At 41.3% G+C, this 21,573-nt stretch overlaps 1 protein-coding gene across 2 annotated transcripts in view; it reads left to right on the plus strand.

Moving 5' to 3' along the window:
* Positions 1–21,573, plus strand: part of LOC139575053 (leucine zipper protein 2-like) — a 169,651-nt gene that overhangs the window by 133,882 nt on the left and 14,196 nt on the right. For both annotated transcript variants that reach the window (XM_071400008.1, XM_071400009.1), the window contains exons 7-9: positions 8,444–8,506; positions 17,506–17,580; positions 19,086–19,253. In XM_071400008.1, coding sequence (XP_071256109.1) covers positions 8,444–8,506; positions 17,506–17,580; positions 19,086–19,253 — 306 coding nt within the window. The remainder of the gene's footprint in view (positions 1–8,443; positions 8,507–17,505; positions 17,581–19,085; positions 19,254–21,573) is intronic.

Consider the following 21,573-nt stretch of genomic DNA (forward strand, 5'->3'; position numbering starts at 1 on the left):
CTGATCGAGTCTGTAATACCTATATGTATCAAGCAGACCACCATAGTCCCTGTACCCAGAAACGCCAAGGTAACCTGCCTAAATAACAACTAGTCACGTCTGTAGCCATGAAATGCTTTGAAAGGCTGGTCATGGCTCACATCAACACCGTCCCAGAAACCCTAGACCCACTCCAATTCACATATCGCCCCAACAGATCCACAGATGACACAATCTCAATTGCACTCCACACTGCCCTCCACACTGCCCTCGACCTGCACTCCACAATTGCCCTCCACCTCACCTATGTGAGAATGCTGTTCATTGACTACAGCTCAGCGTTCAACACCATAGTGCCCACAAATCTCATCACAAAGCTAAGGACCCTGAGACTCTGGAAGTGGATCCTGGACTTCCTGACTGGCCGCCCCCAGTTGGTATGGGTAGGCATCAACACATCTGCCACGCTGATCCTCAACACGAGGGCCCCTCAGAGGTGCGTGCTTAGTTCCCTCCTGTACTCCCACGACTGTGTGGCCAAGCACGACACAACGGTGGTAGGCCTGATCACTGACAATTATGAGACAGCCTATAGAGAGGAGGTCATAGACCTGGCAGTGTGGTGCCAGGACAACAACCTCTCGCTCAACGTGAGCAAGACAAAGGAGCTGATCTTGGACTACAGGAAAAGGAGGGCCAAACACACCCTCTTTCACTTCGATGCGGCTGTAGTGGAGCAGGTCGAGAGCTTCAAGTTCCTTGGTGTCCACATCACCAACAAACTATCATGGTCCAAACACACAAAGACAGTCGTGAAGAGGGAACGACAATGCCTACTCCCCCTCAGGAGGCTGAAAAGATTTGGCATGGGTCCCTAGATCGTCAAAAAGTTCCACAGCTGCACCATCAAGAGCATCCTGACCAGTTGCATCCCCACCTGGTATGGCAACTGCTCGTCATCAGACCGTAAGGCGCTACAGAGGGTAGTGCGTACGGCCCAGTACATCACTGGGGCCAAGCTTCCTGCCATCCAGGACCTCTATACTGGGAGGTGTCAGAGGGAGGCCCCAAAAATTGTCAAAGACTCCAGCCACCCAAGTCATAGACTGTTCTCTCTGCTACCGCACAGCAAGCGGTACCGAAGCGCCAATTCTAGGTCCAAAAGTCTCTTTAACAGCTTCTACCCCAAGCCATAAGACTGCCACCCGGACTATTTGCATTGACCCCCCCCCCCCCCACTGCTACATGCTGTTTATTATCTGCATAGTCACTTTACCCCTACCTACATTTACATATTACCTCAATTACCTTGACTAACCTGTACCCCCGCACATTGACTCAGTACCGGTACCCCCTGTCTATAGCCTCGTTATTGTTATTTGATTGTGTTACTTTTTACTTTATTATTTTGTTAATATTTTCTTAACTCTTATTTTCTTAAAACTGCATTGTTGGTTAAGGCTTGTAGGTTATCATTTCACAGTACGGTAAAGTCTACACATGTTGTATTCGGAGCATGTGACAAATATAATTTGATTTGATTTGATTTTGGAACTAAGGGGGCCTAGCCCGAAACATGAAAAACGTCCCCAGACCATCATTCCTCCTTCACCAAACTTTACAGCTGGCACTATGCATTGGGGCAGATAGCATTTTCCTGGCATCCGCCAAACCCAGATTAGTTCGTCAGACTGCCAGATGGTGAAGCGTGATTCATCACTCCAGGGAAAGCGTTTCCACTGCTCTAGAGTCCAATGGAGGCGAGCTTTACACCACTCCAGCTGACGCTTGGCATTGCACATGGTGATCTTAGTGGTTCCACGTTGAATGTCACTCAGCTCTTCAGTAAGGCCATTCTACTGCCAATGTTTGTCTATGGAGATTGCATGACTGTGTGCTCTATTTTATACACCTGTCAGCAGCTGGTGTGGCTGAAATAGCCGAATCCACTAATTTCAAGCGGCGTCCACATACGGGGGTGCCACAGGATTGCATGCTCTCCCCACTCCTCTACTCACTCTACACCAATGACTGCACCTTTCTGTCCTTGAGCTGTTCTTGTCTATTGATGTTCTGTATTATGTCATTCTGTATTATGTTTCATGTTATGTGTGGACCCCAGGAAGAGTAGCTGCTGCTTTTGCAACAGCTAATGGGGATCCTAATAAAAGACCAAAAAGAATACCTCCAACAACGCACTGTCAAACTACCCAAGTTTGCTGATGACAGCACCCTGGTCAATCTCAACTCCGACGGCGATGAGTCCAAGTACCATGGAGAGATTGACCGTCTAGTGACCTTGTGCAGTCGCAACAACATGGAACTCAACACAGTCAAAACCATGGAGATGGTGGTTGACTACAGGAAATGACCCCCACCATCTCTCAAGTTTTATTAGTCGTATGTACGGGATACAGATGGTATACACCGTCCAACGAAATGCTTACTTGCAGGTTCCTTCACGACAATGCAACAACAATAAGAAATAATAGAAGATAAGAATACATAAAGTAAATGGCTCAGTATAATAGAATAAATATTTTAGCATAAGTATAATACAGGTAGGCACAATGAGGGTCTGCCCCCTCGAGATTGATGGCTCAGCTGTCAGCATGGCCAAGTCATTCAAATTCTTGGGAACCATCATCCCCCACAACCTCAAGTGGGAGTACAACATCACAGTAATGACCAAGAAGGCTCGACAGAGGATGTACTATCTGCACCAGCTGAGGAAACCAAAACTCTCAGACAATTCTGGTTTGGTTCTACACGTCCATCATTAAGTCCATCCTCACCTCTTCTATCACCCTCTGGTTTGGATCTGTGTCTGCCAGCTGCGAGGGCAACCTGCAGTGCATCGTCCAGTTTGCAGAGGTCATCGGCTGTCACCTGCCCTCCATCAAGGACCTGCACGTCTACAGGCAGTGGTGTAAAGTACTTAAAGTAAAAATACTTGAAAGTACTACTTAAGTAGTTTTTTGGGGTATCTGTATTTACTACTTTTACTTCACTACATTCCTAAAGAAAATATTGTACTTTTTACTTATTAGATTTTTCCTGACAACCCAAAGTACTTGTTCAATTTTGAATGCTTAGCAGAACAGGACAATTGTGAAATTCACGCACTTATCAAGAGAACATGTGGTCATCCCTACTGCCTATGTTCTTGTTGGACTCACTAAACAAAAATGCATCTTTTATAAATAATGTCTCAGTGTTGGAGTGTGCCCTTGGCTATCTGTACATTTTAAAAACAAGAAAATGGTGCTTTGCTTAATTTAAGGAATTTGAAATTATTTTTCCTTTTCCTTTTGATACTTTAGTATATTTTAGCAATTACATTTACTTTTGATACTTAAGTATATTTAAAACCAAATACTTTTAGACTTTTACTCAAGTAGTATTTTACTGGGTGACTTTCACTTTTACTTGAATAATTTTATATTAAGGTATCTATACTTTTACTCAAGTATGACAATTGGGTACTTTTTCCACCACTGCCTACAGGACAAGGAAGCGTACAGGTAATATCATCGCTCACCCCGGACACCCCATATTTCAAAGACTCCGCTCTGGCAGATGGTTTAGGTCAAACAAGACCAAAACCGCACGCCACCTGAACAATTTCTTCCCCCATGCTGTGGCCCTCATCAACCAGACATCGGGCTCATAGGGATTAAGTGACTTTGCATTGGGCCGATTACTGCACCTTGTCATCAATGACCTCAAATAGTAATCTGCACTATACTGCATTTGGACTATGTACACCTCCGCACAACACTGTATATGCACTGTATATATTTACCATGGTAGCATCCTTTCCTCTGCTTATTTACAGTGCATTCGGAAAGTATTCAGACCCCATTGACTTTTTCCACATTTTGTTACAGCCTTATTCTAAAATGGATGAAATAAAAAATGTTCCTCATCAATCTACACACAATACCCCATAATGACAATATGGGGTATTGTGTGTAGATTGATTAGGGGGAAAAAAATATTATATCCGTTTTAGAAAAAGGCTGTAACGTAACAAAATGTGGAAAATGTCAAGGGGTCTAAATACTTTCTGAATGTACTGTAGATACAGTATATCCTCTCTGTAAATTGTACATTCCCACTAATCAGCCTTTACTCCAGAGTTTTATGTTTTATGGTTACTGTTCCGATATTCTATATTCTGTATGTCTATGTTGTCTTTATTCTGTTTGTAAATTGTTTATGGCCGGCAGCACCTTCTCACCAAGGCAAATTCTGTGTATGTGTAAATGTACTTGGTGAATAAAAGTGCTTCTGATTCTCTCATTGTTTACCCATAATGGTCATGATTTCCTCAGCTGCATATTGGCATGACCCATTCATAGCTTACTTGTCCCTCGCAAAGCAATTGAATCCCAACCTTGACTTTAGATTTGAATACAGCAGTTAGTGAGCCAAGGCTTGAGTATTTTGTTAGGATAACAAAATGCACCAGTTAATATTGCTCCACTTATTGCTCCACTCCACTTTCTTGATCCAAATTAATTCGATTCAGGCACATTAACTTTATGATCAGCTCGCACCTAAACTATTTTAATGAACCCTGATAGAAAATACAGGTGGGCATTTATTTATTTACCCTAATGCCTAACCCTAACCTTACATTTTTGTTTTCATGAATTTTTACGATATAGCCAATTTTGACTTTGCAGCTGGCCCATCTAGCAGGAATCGCTCAGTTCTGCCTCCAGGGGAAGATTCATGACAATAAACATCTACCTGTGATAGAAAATAGAGCTTGCCAGAATGGAGTTGTTTGAAAGTTGCTCAGATATTTATTTAACCTCTATATTTTATGGGAGATCTCAGGATATATGAGCGTTAAATAGATGCGACATGGCTGTCTTGGGATGTCCCAACTACTGTGGGAATGGGGATAATAAGATAAAGAAACTCGTAATTTATTTTATAGTACTCATAAACCATATAGCTGTCTTGTTGCCATGGGTTGAGTGAGCTCATGCACTTCGACATGTTACAAAATGGATCAACAACATTGGTTGTTAATAACGATCACGCAAGTGATATAACATCTAAGACCAGTGACAAGTTAACTGTGCTTGGGTTACCATTTCAACAGTGCTCAATAAAAAAGATACATATTATTTTCTAATGTTTTTTTTACCACTAGGAAAATGTGAGAACCCATTTCTTTTTATAACAATTCCACTTTGGGGGGGGGGGGGGGCCCAGTTTATTCAAGTCGAAACAAACTTGAAGATGCACCCCCCTCACCACAGTAAAATATATTTTCACACTACCCTCTCCTTGTACTGTCAAATAGATTTCACACCCTCCCCCCTCATAGAATAAACTCAAAATAATGTTTATGACCACAAATAACAGTAGCTGTAGCGACCCTGTGTTTATAAAAGGGGATATCGAGTTTGCCTCTTTTTGTGGCACATGATTTTGTGGTATAGTCGATGCTACAGAGGGCTACTGGCCAGAAGGTTGAACGTTCGCCGACCACCACAGACAAGCTCGCTCTCCCTGCCTGTTTCATTACAGTATGATCAGAGCTGCAAAGAATGATCAGCTAGGGGGAAATTAGATTTTCAATATTTTGATGCCATATTTATAATTATATAAAATATAGGTAACACATTTTCCACCAACAGGTTTCTGTGCCAACGCACCACACAACCAGTAAACAAAGCATACCGATTTTGGGCACAAAACTGATGTTTTGTAACCAATGTCTTTTTCCATTCATCAACTGGCCGCTGTACAGTTTGGATTGATTGAGTGATTGATTTTATTTGTCAGTTAAAAGAATGCATACAGTATACAGTGGGGCAAAAAAGTATTTAGTCAGCCACCAATTGTGCAAGTTCTCCCACTTAAAAAGATGAGAGAGGCCTGTAATTTTCATCATAGGTACACTTCAACAATGACAGACAAAATGAGGGGACAAAATCCAGAAAATCACATTGTAGGATTTTTAATGAATTTATTTGCAAATTATGGTGGAAAATAAGTATTGACTAAATACTTTTTTGCCCCACTGTATACACAAAAGTGACTGGGAATAAATAATACATATGGAATCATGTATGAACCAGAAAAGTGTGAAAAATTCTAAATAGATTTTAGATTCTTCAAAGTAAAAATGATGTTGGGTAAAACAAAGGTCAAATTAAAAGTACAAATCTTGGCGCATCGTAGCACCATTAGGTGAAAAAACTTGACTTACCCAGTTGCGGCCCACTTTTTGGAAGCAAACCACCTACATTATATTGGCATCGAACATGTCACCCTCCCTAGGAGAGGGGGTGACCTTGACAATTTATTGTTAAAACGAGAGGCTGCCTGGATCTTTAATTTAAAGACACTTGCTCCCTTCGGTCTCAACGTAGACTTTGATCTGAAGCCTTTCTTGTGATTTTGCTATTGTAAATGTTTGTAGGCCTATGTAGCCAAATTGTATGCTATTTTAATATATGAGAATTAACCAATGATATCAGGCCACACCCGGCCATGATTACAGACACCTGTGTGTGTCCTTTGACACTATATAAACTAGTCACCCTGCAGTGTTTGTCATTATACCCTGATGAAGACAGCTTGTCTGTTGAAACGTTGGATATTAGTTTATTAAAATATTGCATCTGAGCTCCTAGAGTGTGCGGCTTTCCTTTAATTTTTCAAAGATTCTTCAAAGTAGCCAGCCTTTGCCTTGATACGCTATCACTTCTGATTTGCGCTTAGTGGGACTATCATTTGTTTTTCAACAGGACAATGACCAAACACACCTCCAGGCTGTGTAAGGGCTATTTGACCAAGATGGTGAGTGATGGATTGCTGCATCAGATGACCTGGCCTCCACAATCATCCGACCTCAACCCAATTGAGATGGTTTGGGATGAGTTGGACCGCAGAGTGAAGGAAAAGCAGCCAACAAGTGCTCAGCATATGTGGGAACTCCTTCAAGACTGTTGGAAAAACATTCCAAGTGAAGCTGGTTGAGAGAATGCCAAGAGTGTGCAAAGCTGTCATCAAGACAAAGGGTGTCTAATTTGAAGAATATAAAATCTATTATTTGTAACCAAACACTTTTTTGGTTACTCCATGATTCCATGTGTTATTTCCTAATTTTGATGTCTTCACTATTATTCTACAATGTAGAAAATAGTAAAAATAAAGAAAAACATTTGAATGAGTAGGTGTGTCCAAGCTTTTGACTGGTACTGTATACGGCCTATATAAAGGAAGAGAAGCTTAAGCCTATCCCCGGAGAGATAAAGATATGCCGGTGGCATGCTATGACACCGACATGCATTTCTTTACTTCAGATGGCTACTATACAGATATAAACCTATAGATGGAGGGTAATTTGTACATTTTATATCCAAATATTTTGTTAGATTATAGGAGTAACTCTGATAGTCCTGAAACAGTTCATCTGTCAGTTCGAGCGCTGGGGCGTACTGCCTTCATATCATAGGCCTGCAGTAGCTTAAGCTTAATAATAGCCACACCATACCAAACCTTCACAAATGTTTCTAAACTTTATTAGGGTAATATCGAAAGTAAGTCAAGCCATTGTTTATAGGGAAAATACGAGCAGAAGAGCAAAAGTAAAGCTGGGAAAAAACACACTACCCTCCCCTCTGAACCCCAAAAAAGCACACAACACTCCCTAAAGCAAAAATAAAAGTTTGACAACTCTCCCCTATTTTGGACCACACCTCCCCCTAGTACATTTTGATCTGTCCATAACCTCATTTCACTCTCACCTTATGTATTCTTTTAAACTTGGGCTTTTTATGTATTCTTTTAAAATAGGCATTTCTACCTTTCATGTTATCCACCTTTTGTTTAAAGAAGTTACTTCCCCGGGGGGGATGTAAACAGCTGTTAAACTGGTGCAAAGGTTCCAAGAGGACTGAGAGGACTGACTATCTCCAGCATCAGGAAGCCAACCCCCATGTGCTTCCATGAGCTTACTGATGTGTAACCATAGTAATGTCAGGGAGAGCTGGGCACTGTGTGTGTTTGTTCAGTTATGATCGGAGGCCAGGGAAAGCCATGCATTTTGCAGACTGTCTGAGCTCTGTGTGTTTGTGTCTGTATGTCTAAGTGTGTGTGGCCATCGAGACGAGAGGGGAGGGGTGCTACCAGGGAACTGTATGTGTGGTAGTGGTTGTGTGGAGTGAAGTGAAGTGGGAGTGAGAATAGGGCTTTAGACAGTGGGCAAGTAGCCAGTGCAGGACTGAATCATTGTGTGGGCTTTGCAGTTCACTGAATGGGAGATTTTACATTTTCTTGCTCTCTGTAGGTCCCTCCTTTGAGCTGGAGCTTTGCCCAAAGAACACGCACAAAGGAGTGCTCTGCTGCAGCCGGCAAAATCCTGCTACGTGATCTAAAACCAATTTCACTATTTGAATAAGCTAACACTTATTTTCTTATCTTCTCCTTGCAGTCCAAAAAAATCCAGGCTCAACTGAAAGAGCTGCGGTATGGGAAAAAGGATTTAATTTTCAAGGTAAGCGCAAAGTGAAGGGGGCTGCTTTGTTATGGTTCCAGACCAGGAGTAAACAGGTGCTCCAGTCCACCTTGAAAAGATGATCCTATCCGGGGGCACTTGGCTTAATTAGTAAGTCCCCATTGGAAGGGATGGCCAGTACACAGAGGGCTCACAGGCTTTTGCACCACTGCTTTTCCCTCTTATACTGTAGTCAGTGCAACGTGAATTATTCTATTACCACCCTGGAAGGTTTGCTTTGGTTTCATGATTATGTACAGCTTTGGACAGATAGCGTGCAGTTTCTAGATCTGTTTGTGCTGTCTTGTCAACGCCTATGGCCATTGACATGCCACACATTATTTACACTGTTGTCACATCCCAAAGTGAACAAGCCCCTTTCCAAAAATACATCTAATTTGTCATGAGTTGCATCTGTTTCCACACTTGCAGCATGAAGGATGTTATAGATACAACCACCGTTACCGATAAGTACATTGTCCAATGCCAAACCTTTTCTGAGATTTTGTTGAAAGTGAAGTCAGGTCTATGCTGAATTACCACAAATTCCTTGAAAGTATTATGCATAAATCAATTAATGGTGTTAAATATATAATTGAATCCTTAAGCAATCCATGAAGACCTATTGAGATAAGGGAGACCTGGAAAAGACTGCAAGCTCTGGTATGATAAGCAACTACAATAAAATGTAACCCCCAGCAGTGAAGAAAGTCCACAAGTCTATCACATAAAGTAAACTATGTGGTTACACACAACTACACATTATAATCCCATTCTAATTGGAAGAATTGACCTTTTTAAGTGTTGTATTTTTTGTATCTAAGAATTCATGTAATAATCATTGGCATAGATACGGGGACATAGGCTGACCTTTCGGTTCTTGTTTGGAGGGCTGGGTCGAGAAGTGTCAGTTGACATTTCTGCCACAGTGCCTCCTAATACCATTTCATAAATGCGAGATTTGATCCCTCAGACCTGTCATTTTTTAAGCTCTGTCAGATGGAATAATGACAGTGTCTAGAAAAGGGCTCAATCCTCCCCACTGAGTTTAATGCTTCCTATAGCAAATTGTCTGAATATATTGTCCAGTTGTGCCTCTCGACCGTTCAATTTCAATCTCAAGGATGCATGGCCTTTTTTTGCGGATCGTGTCACAGGTTGTAAATTGTTGTCACCAAATCTCTCAGGGGTGCTCATCCAGAACAACCTTATTTTTCAACTCTACATCCTAAAAAATGGGGTTTAGAAGATTAAACGCAGGTGATATAGTAGGCAAAAGAGGCTAATTTGATTTAATTCCAGTTTTCAGTTCCGGTTTAGTCAAATGAGGCACAGTGAGCAATCGGAACTGGCAGTGATGTGTAAGACCTGACCAAATGTATTCACTTCAACGGAAAGTAAGAGGTAGACACTGACTTTATATTCTTTCAGCTTTGCAGCGGTGATGCTGAGGTCAGCTATAGGTCATAATCATTCAATGTAGGTATGGATGACTTTACCAATAAGCTACTGGATGTGACTGTTATATAACTGCATCGATTTTTGCAGTAAACATAACATATAAACCTCTATTTCTTCTCAACAAACATGACCAACCATTATTTTCCACCTCGTAAAATCAAAGATACAAGTGTTGGGCATTTTTATGTACAAATCTAAAAATACTTTATTGCTAATACTTCACATGATTCATATATGATAGCATTTTATTTTAACTGATGAGAAGACACCATTCTGATTGTGTGGCTCATTTTCATGGTTTGCTTCCAAGAGTAACCCAACAAACCGGGAACATTCCCAGAACATTAGCTAAGATTCCCATTAAGTTCTAGTTAGGGTTTTATCTAACATTAGGATGATAACATCTAAAAAAACATTCAGAGAGTAACATTTATTAGGTTTCCAAGTAATGTAATAACACAATGTACCACTAATGTTTTTCCAACAAACCAAAATTGGTTCAGTGAAAGTTCCCAGAACATTCGTTAGGTCGTGGCAAATGTTCTCATAACACAAAAACTGTCCATTCGTGGTGTATAAAACATTTGCCTGATGTTGCAAGTACGTTCCTATAAGACATTTAATCTGCTTTTTAAAGGTTCCCAGAACGTTTCATTAGGTTGTGGGAACAGTCTGGTGAGAACATTGTGGGGACATCACAAAAGATATGTTCCCAAAATACAAAAACTGTCTAGTTGTGCGGATGATTCTACAATGTTTCTTTTGGGTGCATAAAACATTCACCTGATGTTACAAGAACGGGACACACTGTATTTGGATAGTCCGGATTTTCCATCTGTAGATGCTCTGCAGATGGTCATACTATCAACAAACTACAGTTGAAGTCGGAAGTTTACATACACTTAGATTGGAGTCATTAAAACTCGTTTTTCAACCACTCCACAATTTTCTTGTTAAAAACTATAGTTTTGGCAAGTCGGTTCGGACATCTACTTAAATGTACTTTGTACATGACAAGTCATTTTTCCAACAGTTGTTTACAGACTGTAAACTACATTATTTCACTTACTACATTATTTCACTTATCATTCACTGTATCACAATTCCAGTGGGTCAGAAGTTTGCATACACTAAGTTGACTGTGCCTTTAAACAGCTTGGAAAATTCCAGAAAACATCATCATGGCTTTAGAAGCTTCTGATAGGCTAATTGACATAATTTGAGTCAATTGGAGGTATACCTGTGGATGTATTTCAAGGCCTACCTTCAAACTCAGTGCCTCTTTGCTTGACATCATGGGAAAATCAAAAGAAATCAGCCAAGACCTCAGAAAAAAAAAAATGTTAGACCTCCACAAGTCTGGTTGATCCTTGGGAGCAATTTCCAAACGCCTGAAGGTACCACACATTCATCTGTACAAACAATAGTACGCAAGTATAAACACCATGGGACCACGCAGCCGTCATACCGCTCAGGAAGGAGACGCGTTCTGTCTCCTACAGATGAAAGTACTTTGGTGCGAAAAGTGCAAATTAATCCCAGAGCAACAGCAAAGGACCTTGTGAAGATGCTGGAGGAAACAGGTACAAAGTATCTATATCCACAGTAACATGAGTCCTATATCGACCATAACCTGACAGGCCGCTCAGCAAGGAAGAAGCCACTACTTCAAAACCGCCTTAAAAAAGCCAGACTACGGTTTGCAACTGCACATGGGGACAAAGATCATACTTTTTGGAGAAATGTCCTCTGGTCTGATGAAACAAAAATAGAACTGTTTGGCCATAATGACCATCGTTATGTTTGGAGGAAAAAGGGGGGCGCTTGCAAGCCGAAGAACACCATCCCAAACATGAAGCACAGGGGTGGCAGCATCATGTTGTGGAGTGCTTTGCTGCAGGAGGGACTGGTGCACTTCACAAAATGGATGGCGTCATGAGGGAGGAAAATGATGTAGACATATTGAAGCAACATCAAGCCATCAGTCAGGAAGTTAAAGCTTGGTCGCAAATGGGTCTTCCAAATGGACAATGACCCCAAGCATACTTCCAAAGTTGTATCAAAATGGCTTAAGGACAACAAAGTCAAGGTATTGGAGTGGCCATCACAAAGCCCTGACCTCAATCCTATAGAACATTTGTGGGCAGAACTGAAAAGGCGTGTGCGAGCAAGGAGGCCTACAAACCTGACGCAGTTACACCAGCTTTGTCAGGAGGAATGGGCCAAAATTCACCCAACTTATTGTGGGAAGCTTGTGGAAGGCTACCCGAAACGTTTGACCCAAGTTAAACAATTTAAAGGCAATGCTACCAAATACTAGTTGAGTGTATGTAAACTTCTGACCCACTGGGAATGTGATGAAAGAAATAATAGATTCTCTGCTATTATTCTGGCATTTCACATTCTTAAATAAAGTGGTGATCCTAACTGACCTAAGACAGGGAATCTTTCAGAGGATTACATGTCAGGAACTGTGAAAAACTGAGTTGAAATGTATTTGGCTAAGGTGTATGTAAAATTCCGACTTCAACTGTATACATGTTGAATTGTGTATATTAAAGTCACAAGGGAGAATCTTCTACATGCCACCACTGAGTGTATTATAGAGAGCTATAAGGTCATGGCTTCCCTGCCAGGATTAGAAGAGTGTGCACATTTATCTAGCCATTACAGGCATTAAAATAAGTTACAGTATATCCAGGCAGAAAAAAACCTGGCATCTTCAGGATACACCATTTAAATTTGATACCTGTAGGGTTTCTGTAAGGGCACAAGGCGAGACCAAGATGCAGACACAGGAGGCAGATGGTTAGAGTCCAAGATGTTTATTAACAATCTAAAAGGGGTAGGCAAGAGAATGGTCGTGGACAGGCAAAAGGTCAAAACCAGTTCAGAGTTCCAGAGGTACAGAATGGCAGGCAGGCTCGAGGTCAGGGCAGGCGGGAATGGAGTCCAGAAAAACAGGCAAAGGTCAAAACCGGGAGGACTAGTAAAACATAATAGAAATGCAGGCGCACGGGGTTAAACACACTGGTTGACTTGAACATACAAGACAAGCTGGCACAGAGAGACAGGAAACACAGGGATAAATACACTGGGGAAAATAAGCGACACCTGGAGGGGATGGAGACAATCACAAGGACAGGTGAAACAGATCAGGATTTGACAGGTTTCAATAGGAGTGCCTTCCCAGCAAACCAAAATTGGTTCTGTGAAAGTTCCCAGAACATACTTTAGGTTGTGTTTCTTGGCCCAACCAAGTCTCTTCTTATTGGTGTCCTTTAGTAGTGATTTCTTTGCAGCAAATTGACCACGAAGGCCTGATTCACACAGTCTCATCTGAACAGTTGATGGTGAGATGTGTCTGTTACTTGATCTTTGTGAAGCATTTATTTGGGCTGCAATTTCTGGTAACTATAATGAACTGGGTCTTCCATTTCTGTGGTGGTCCTCATGAGAGCCAGTTTCATCATAGTGCTTGATGGTTTTTGCGACTGCACTTGAAGTAACTTTCAAAGTTTTAGAATTTTTCCGGATTAACTGAACTTCATGTCTTAAAGTAATGTTGGACTGTTGTTTCTCTTTGCTTATTTGATCTGTTCTTGCCATAACATGGACTTGGTCTTTTACCAAATAGGGCAATCTTCTGTGTACCCCTCTATCTTGTCCCAACACAACTGTTTGGCTCAAACATATTAAGAGGGGGAAAAAATTCCACAAATTAACTTTTAAGAAGGCTCACCTGTTAATTGAAATGCATTCCATGAAGCTGGTTGAGAGAATGCCAAGAGTGTGCAAAGCTGTCATCAAGGCAAAGGATGGCTATTTGAAGAATCTCAAAGATTAAATATATTTTGATTTGTTTAACACCTTTTTGGTTACTACAGTACATTATTCCATATGTGTTAATTCATAGTTTCGATGTCTTCACTATTATTCTACAATGTGTAAAATAAAGAAAAGTAGGTGTTCAAAAAGTTTCGACTGGTAATGTATATTGACATTTTCAAATTGCGTCTGTATAGCCCACGTAAAAATAAAACAGCCTTCATTGCATCTACAGCTGATATGTTTACAGCATTACAATAACCCCATGTGTTATTTAACTGTAGGCAACATACCATTGCTGAAAGAACCATTACCAGCCTCTCATGTATGTTTGTTGGGATGTGTTTGGAACCCCATTTCTTCCCCGGCTGAATATTGCCCAGCGATGTTTGATAATAAGAAGACTGTCCATTTGAAATGAGAGCTTTAGAATTCCTCTATATTGTCTGTGCAATTACCTTGAAAAGGACCGCTTTGAATCATTTGTAAGCACTTCAGTATCCACTTTCTCCTCTATCTTCTTCAGAGCAATTTAGTGTAGGGAGCAATGAATACCTCTACCTTTTCAATCGTCATTTGATATGTGGAAATTATATACTAGCCTTTATACCTGTGATTAAAGAACTGCTTCGGAAAGTTTATTACTTTGGTTTCCCTCTCAAACACAGTCGGACAGCTACAAATGGCTTTGTGTGATAGTCTCACTTCCCCATAATGTAGAAATACCTCAGCGGAGTAAATTGATTCCTTGGTTTCTGTGCAAACGGTTCGTTCTGAATTACAGTTCTGTCCATGACTGTGCTCTGCAAGCAGCCCACTGCAATAACAAAACAAAACTACTGCAATGCCTCATTCAAAAGACTGACTTGCTACATCTCAGTGATGCCATCAATGGCACAACAGTATTTCACTTTTACACAATGTTGCTAATGCAACACCCAACATGTAAATGTACTACAAAGGAGGGTGTAAACCAACCTTGTCACATAATCAACACAGCACAGGTGCATTCCTATTCAAATGAAAACCAGCCACTATGACAGTTCAAAGCGCCTTTACAATGCCAATGACAGTTGACACATGAAATTGGGTGTAAGCATCCTTGTATGATCTAGACAAGAGCAGGAAAATACAGGATACATTCAGACACTAGACAACTCAGAAAGGGTACACACTCTTAGAGAAAAAGAGTGCTATCTGGAACCTTAAAGGGTTCTTTGGCTGTCCCCATAGGAGAACCCTTTAAAAAACATTTTTGGTTCGAGGTAGAACTCTTTTGGTTTCCATGTAGAACCTTTTCCACAGAGAGTTCTACATGGAATCCAAAAGGGTTCTACCTGGAAGATGGGTTAAATGGAATAGTAACTGAACTGTACAACGACTGTAGGCCAACCTCTCACATGTAGCCAAATATAAAATTAACTTAGTATTTCTTGCAAATGTTAATTTTGTCTCGGGAACAGGAGTGGAGAAATATTTAATCAAATCAAATACAACAGGTGTAGGTAGACCTTACCGTGAAATGCTTACGCCCTTAACCAACAATGAACTTTTAAGAAAATAGAGTTAAGAAAATATTTACGAAATAAACTGAAGTAAAAAAAAGTCAAACAATAAAATAACAATAACGAGTCTATATACAGTGTGTCGAGGGGTAAAGATTATAAACAGTGAGTAGCAACATTGTAAAAAACAAAGGGGGGGTCAATGCAAATAGTCCGGGTGGCCATTTGATTAATTGTTCAGCAGTCTTATAGCTTAGGGCTAGAATCGGAGCCTTTTGGACCTAGACTTGGCGCTCCGATAGCGCTTGCTGTGCGGGGGCAGAGAGAACAGTCTATGACTTGTGTGACTGGAATCTTTGACAATTTTTGTGGCCTTCCTCTGACACCGCCTAGTATAGAGGACCTGGATGGCAGGAAGCTTGGCCCCAGTGATGTACTGGGTCGTACGCACTACCCTCTGTAGTGCCTTACGGTCCAATGCCGAGCAGTTGACATACCAGGCGGTGATGCGACCGGTCAGGATGCTCTCGATGGTGCAGCTGTAGAACTTTTCGAGGATCTGGGGACCCATGCCAAATCTTTCAGTCTCCTAAGGGGAAGGGGGAGGGGAAGATACATCACATAACATTATGCATCCAAGACGAACTGCAATCTTATCAGAAACACTTTGGATCATTTTCACAGCCTTCATTTCCTTAAAATCAGTTAAACTGATGTCCTTTAGCATGGGAATATTCATTCCCCTGTTCTAAGATGTTCTCCCTGGTCCCTAAACGTTGAGTAATAAGTAGCCTCCCAAATCTCTGAAATGATAAGCAGAAAAATATCTATGTAGGCTTTAAAAAAATCCTGCAACCCTATGGAAAAATCTTTACGCCGTCCCTGGACATATTTTAGTAATTTTTCAATTTTAGTCTGATGTAGCATGTATGTTATGCACACCAAGCAACAAGCCAGAATAGCCATAGGTCTTTTGTGAACTGACACCCCCACATATAGTCTCCTACACATATTCATAGGCAAACATTTAGACCTGAGCTTTTTCCATGGGTCTTGACACTGTTCATGCCAGAAGACGTTGACCTTGTAATTTGCGAACGTATGCCTGTACAGTATATCATTCGGAGAGCCCTGTAAAAGGCGCACCATAAACTTTCACAATGTGAAGTCCATCACCCGGGCCATTTTACACACCCTGTTTGTAAATCCCCTCCTATTAAGCATGTCCTCCCTCCCTGATGAGTTCCTCAATATTGTAATGAGTCCTTCTAGAATCGGGAGTCAATTCATTTGAACTCAGTCAATTCACATAATGAATCGGATTACATTTGTTCATAGGGCGAATAAAAACAAGCCTTTTTGAAATGTCCAATTTATGGATTGAATTTTAATTGAGTTGAGATAGAGTTGGCCTCATCCTGCTCTCGAGCACGCTTGATGGTTTTACCGGTGCCATTTCTTTCATTGATAAGATCAAACCGTTGGTGAAGAGCCATCTTGTTTTAGTCGAGACGGTCTTGAATAAATCCAGGTTGATCCCTTTACTCCCCCTTATCCTCCTATAGCATGTCACCCTAAAGTTTGCACCGTGAAATGTACTGGTCTACACATTGAGCTGCTTTTGAGGATAAAGTGTCTAGCAGTCTATAGCTTGGCTTACAGTTACCACATCATACAGGGATAAGTTGTGGATATGTTTTATATTTAGTTAAAAGCAGAAGGGTATTGGTATTCCTAAAAGCCAGACTGTAGGCTACATCTTCAGTCTGTTGGACTCTAACTGTTGGAATACTGGAACTTGCATTTGCATAAATACTCTGCCTTTTTCATGGATTGTAAAAAATGTAATTTTGTGATATATCAGTCGATTAAAGTACCATTCATTATCCCAATTCACCTTATTGCTCAAACAGTTTGGTATGTACTGCAATTGAGCCATGTGCAATCAAATCTTCTTGATTCTGTCATCTTTCTAATGTAGGCTTTTGGGGTAATACCTTTGGGAAGAACACAATCACTTAGATTTCAGCCAAAAGTGAAGACCACGCAGAGAAAGTCTTACACTTAGTCTTAGTAAGCGCCTCTGACTGAAGTGACCGCATAATCTATATTCAGTAGTCAAGACACGGTAGGTTAGGAAATTGCTGTGTTTGCAAGAGTACAACAGTTCAATTGTTTCAGCTCAAGTATCTTGTCTTTCCACAGGGACAGCAGCTAATGGATCTGGAGCACAAGTTAACCATTGCCAAAGAAGAGTTGGAAAAGGCCGCACTGGACAAGGTGGATGTCATTAAACTTTTACTTCATCGTAATCCATCACTTTTTAGTCTTTCACTTTGATATTTTGTCGTTTCTTGTTTGTATTGTGTTTCTCCTCTTCATTTCTTCTCGGGGGTAATGTTCTCGGTCTGACCTGTTGAAGTGCTTTGCGATGGCAAACAATTTTGAGAGGTGCTTTTATGTATTTATTGCATTTTATTTATTTTTTTACCCCTTTTTCTCCCCAATTTCATGAAATCCAATTGGTAGTTACAGTCTTGTCTCATTGCTGCAACTCCCGTACGGACTCGGGAGAGGCGAATGTCGAGAGCCGTGCGTCCTCCAAAACACAACCCAGCCAAGCCGCACTGCTTCTTGACACAATGCCCGCTTAACCCGGAAGCCAGCCGCACCAATGTGTCTGAGGAAACACAGTACACTTCTGGCGACCGAGTCAGTGTGCACTGCGCCGGCCCGCCACAGGAGTCACTAGTGCACGATGGGACAAGGACATCCCTGCCAGCCAAACCCTCCCGTAACCTGGACGACGCAGAACCAATTGTACGCCGCCCCCATGGGTCTCCCGGTCGCGGCCGGCTGCGACAGAGCCTGGACTTGCACCCAGAATCTCTAGTGGCACAGCTAGCACTGCGATGCAGTGCCTTAGACCAGAGAGAGTACGCTTATGCCCTACAGTTTTCTCTGCTTTATTTATATTTATGGATGCTTCGGAGAAGGAACTTCATTGTGCTATTCTACAGTAGGTGTAGGGATGGATGCATAATTGTGGAATGGCTGGTGACCAAAAGGCTCCTGAACAGCTTCTACTCCCAAGTCACAAGACTGCTTAACAGTTAATCAAATGGCTACCTGGACTATTTTTCTATTGACCCCCTTTATTATTGCACTGACTCTCTTGCACTGGCTCTATGCACACTCACTAGACTCTACTCACACACTCACACATACTACACTGACACTCCAACACACACTACATACGCTAACACACACATGCCACACACTCGCACATAGACACACTTTCACACTCTTCACATACGCCGCTGCTACTCTGTCGATTATATATCCTGTTTGTCTAGTCACTTTTACCCCTACCTACATATACATACTGTATTACCTCAATTACCTCAACTACCCCGTACCCCTGCACATTGACTCAGTACTCATACTCCTTGTATATAGCCTCGTTATTGTTATTTTATTGTGTTACTATTTCCTATTTTTATTTAGCAAATATTTGTCTTACTTTAACTGCATTTTTGGGAATGGGCTTATAAGTAAACATTTCACGGTAAAGTCTACACCTGTTGTATTCGGCGCATGTTACCAATACAATTTGATTTGATAACGGTTACATTTTATCAGTGGGTGGATATACAATAATTGGTGTGTAATTGAGGGAATTATCAGATGAATGTAGAAAGGGAAGCCCCAGTGATTGTTATTTACTGTTACCATGGATGGATGGTCAAAGACTCATATCTGTTTGCTTCTGTTGCTTGGAACAGGAGTCTCAGTTGAAGGCACTGAAGGACACAGTGCACATCTGCTTCTCTGCTGTTCTGCACAACCAGCCCACCAGCAGCCACAGGTTCCCCGCCACCCCCACCCACTTGTTCAGATACTCCTCACTCGTCAACAGCTCCAGAGTCACCTTTCAGCAGCCACACGCCAAGGTAATGCACATTCTCACTCCATGCAACTCCCGGCAGTTAAGAGGAACAGCAATGGGCATAAACTTTGCAGCAGATTATCAATTTAGATTTTCGGGGTGACAATCACAGTCAAGTACCGATTTCTCAACCAAATGCCCCTAGTGTCACTCTCTGGAGAGGAGTCGTTCCGAACATAATTACAACTAAAGACAATAGTCGGGCAAATAGGATTGCAGAAGTTGCTCAAAATAATAACATGTCCAAATACAGCAGGCTTTTGCGTCATTTATATTACTCTTCACCCTCTATTGCCAGGAAAATAGGACCCAATTATTTTCACTGTAAGGGTGTGCGATCGGCACTTGTTTTCAATACAAAATTGTAATTAAATGTGACACTTTCTTTGTTGAATGTCTTTCAAAGTCATCTTCATACAGCAGTTAACAAAAGGCCAAGGACTTAATCCCCGGAGAGCAAACCAAGGGTGACAGTGGTAAGGGAAAAGTTATCTAGTGAAAACAGGATTAGAACTATAGAGGACTAACCTGGGAAACCTCTATATGCAAGTTTTCATAAAAAACGGTCACTATGATAGAGTGCACAGTGAAACACCAACTAGCCACAATAACTCAAAGTTGGATATGTTGTGAGTGATTGTATAGATAAGAGCAGTAAGCATTTATTTTGAGGGGCACTATTAGCAACTAGCATACCGGATTGACAGCTGATTTGTTATACTGACACCTGGCTGTCACTCTGATTAGTTGGGTAAGTACTGTCACAAGATATAGGCCTAACATCCTCCACCCACCCAAAAATGGATGATACGAAAAATAAATATGAATTGTAATGGAGTAGGTTGTCACGTCCTGACCATAGAAAGCCTTTATTTTATTTTCTATGGTAGAGTAGGTCAGGGCGTGACTAGGGGGGTTAGTCTAGTTTATATTTTCTATGTGGGGTTCTAGGTTGTTTTTTCTATGTTGGTATGATTCTCAATTAGAGGCAGCTGGCTATCGTTGTCTCTAATTGGGGATTATACTTAAGTAGCATTATAACGAACGTGACATAGGTTTCTAGATCATTGGTAGCTTATCATTAGTAGCTTTCTACAGTAAATAGAGAAGTGGTTTACCTTATAAAGAGTATAAATAAATAATTACTCTGCCCAAGGATATTTAGCAAAGTTTGTCAGCAGCGTTGCAAAGAGGATGAACCCTTTGAGGGCATTGAAGAAAAAAAAGAGGTATGGCCTTTTTCACATGAAACCCAAAATTGAGCTCAATTCTTCCATCACATTAATCTGTTCTGAACTACACCCCATTCACTTTATTTATACGCTGTGCAAAGTCATGTTGGACCTAATCACAGGTTATATCAACTACTGCAGTCATATCAGAATATCGAAGTCAATCACAGCTGTGTTTTAGTTTCTTATCGGCCCTGATCCTAGTGAGCAATCCTGTTTCTAAGAGACTTTTCTCCCGGATGCAGTCAGAAGTCATTCTGCCTCTCGGTGTGTTGGGTGTCAAGCTAAGAGCCTTGACATTAGCTATGTGCCACCCAGAGGACTTTACAGCTCTTTCAGAGAACGCTCCAATACCCCTCCATACGGAAGCACCACATAAAACAAGAAATGTAATGGCCACTTTATTTCCAAAGATATAAACTATAGTCAATGTTCACAACGGCAGAAGATGACTCCATTACAGCCGATGTGAGTGAACTGTGCTGGGCCTCGTCTCATGTTCCAAGCGGGGGTTGAGGGTGGGAGGTGAAGGAGAGTAGCGGGTCTGACAAAAGGAAAGATGACAGAGGGAAAACATATGTATTGGTGCAAGGGATCTGCTTATGCAAATCAAGATTTTACGTCTCACTTGATTAGCATACAGATAGCTCCACTCCATCCTGTGCAGTCACTTTGGCCATCCGCTGCTATATCCACGGGTACTGTCTGCGGCGTGATTCAAAGATGGTTCTCCTCCCTGTAAAGATGACTAGTCCTCCCAATCTGTTGTCACTGTCTGTTCAATGTGAAGGGGCCCACGTCTAATATAAATCACTGTCAAAGATGGCCAAAAAATGGGGACCACTGACAACCGTAACACCACCCCACATTTCGCTTGACGATTTGCCAGGCAGTGTTTCCTCCTTTTTCCGTGAGGACAACTCGAATGGACTCAATATGCTAAGGCAAGCCGGGCCTCTTACAAATGTAACCAAATGTATTTCATTAGCCCTTTCATGGCCCAGTTTCCGTTGCATATTTGGTTATCTATTAGGTATTTAATAGAAATGAATAGCTACTAAACACATTCTGTTGGACATGCTGATATTTGTT

The sequence above is a fragment of the Salvelinus alpinus genome, chromosome 5 (assembly GCF_045679555.1).
Source record: "Salvelinus alpinus chromosome 5, SLU_Salpinus.1, whole genome shotgun sequence".
In the NCBI taxonomy this organism is placed as follows: Eukaryota; Metazoa; Chordata; class Actinopteri; order Salmoniformes; family Salmonidae; genus Salvelinus; species Salvelinus alpinus.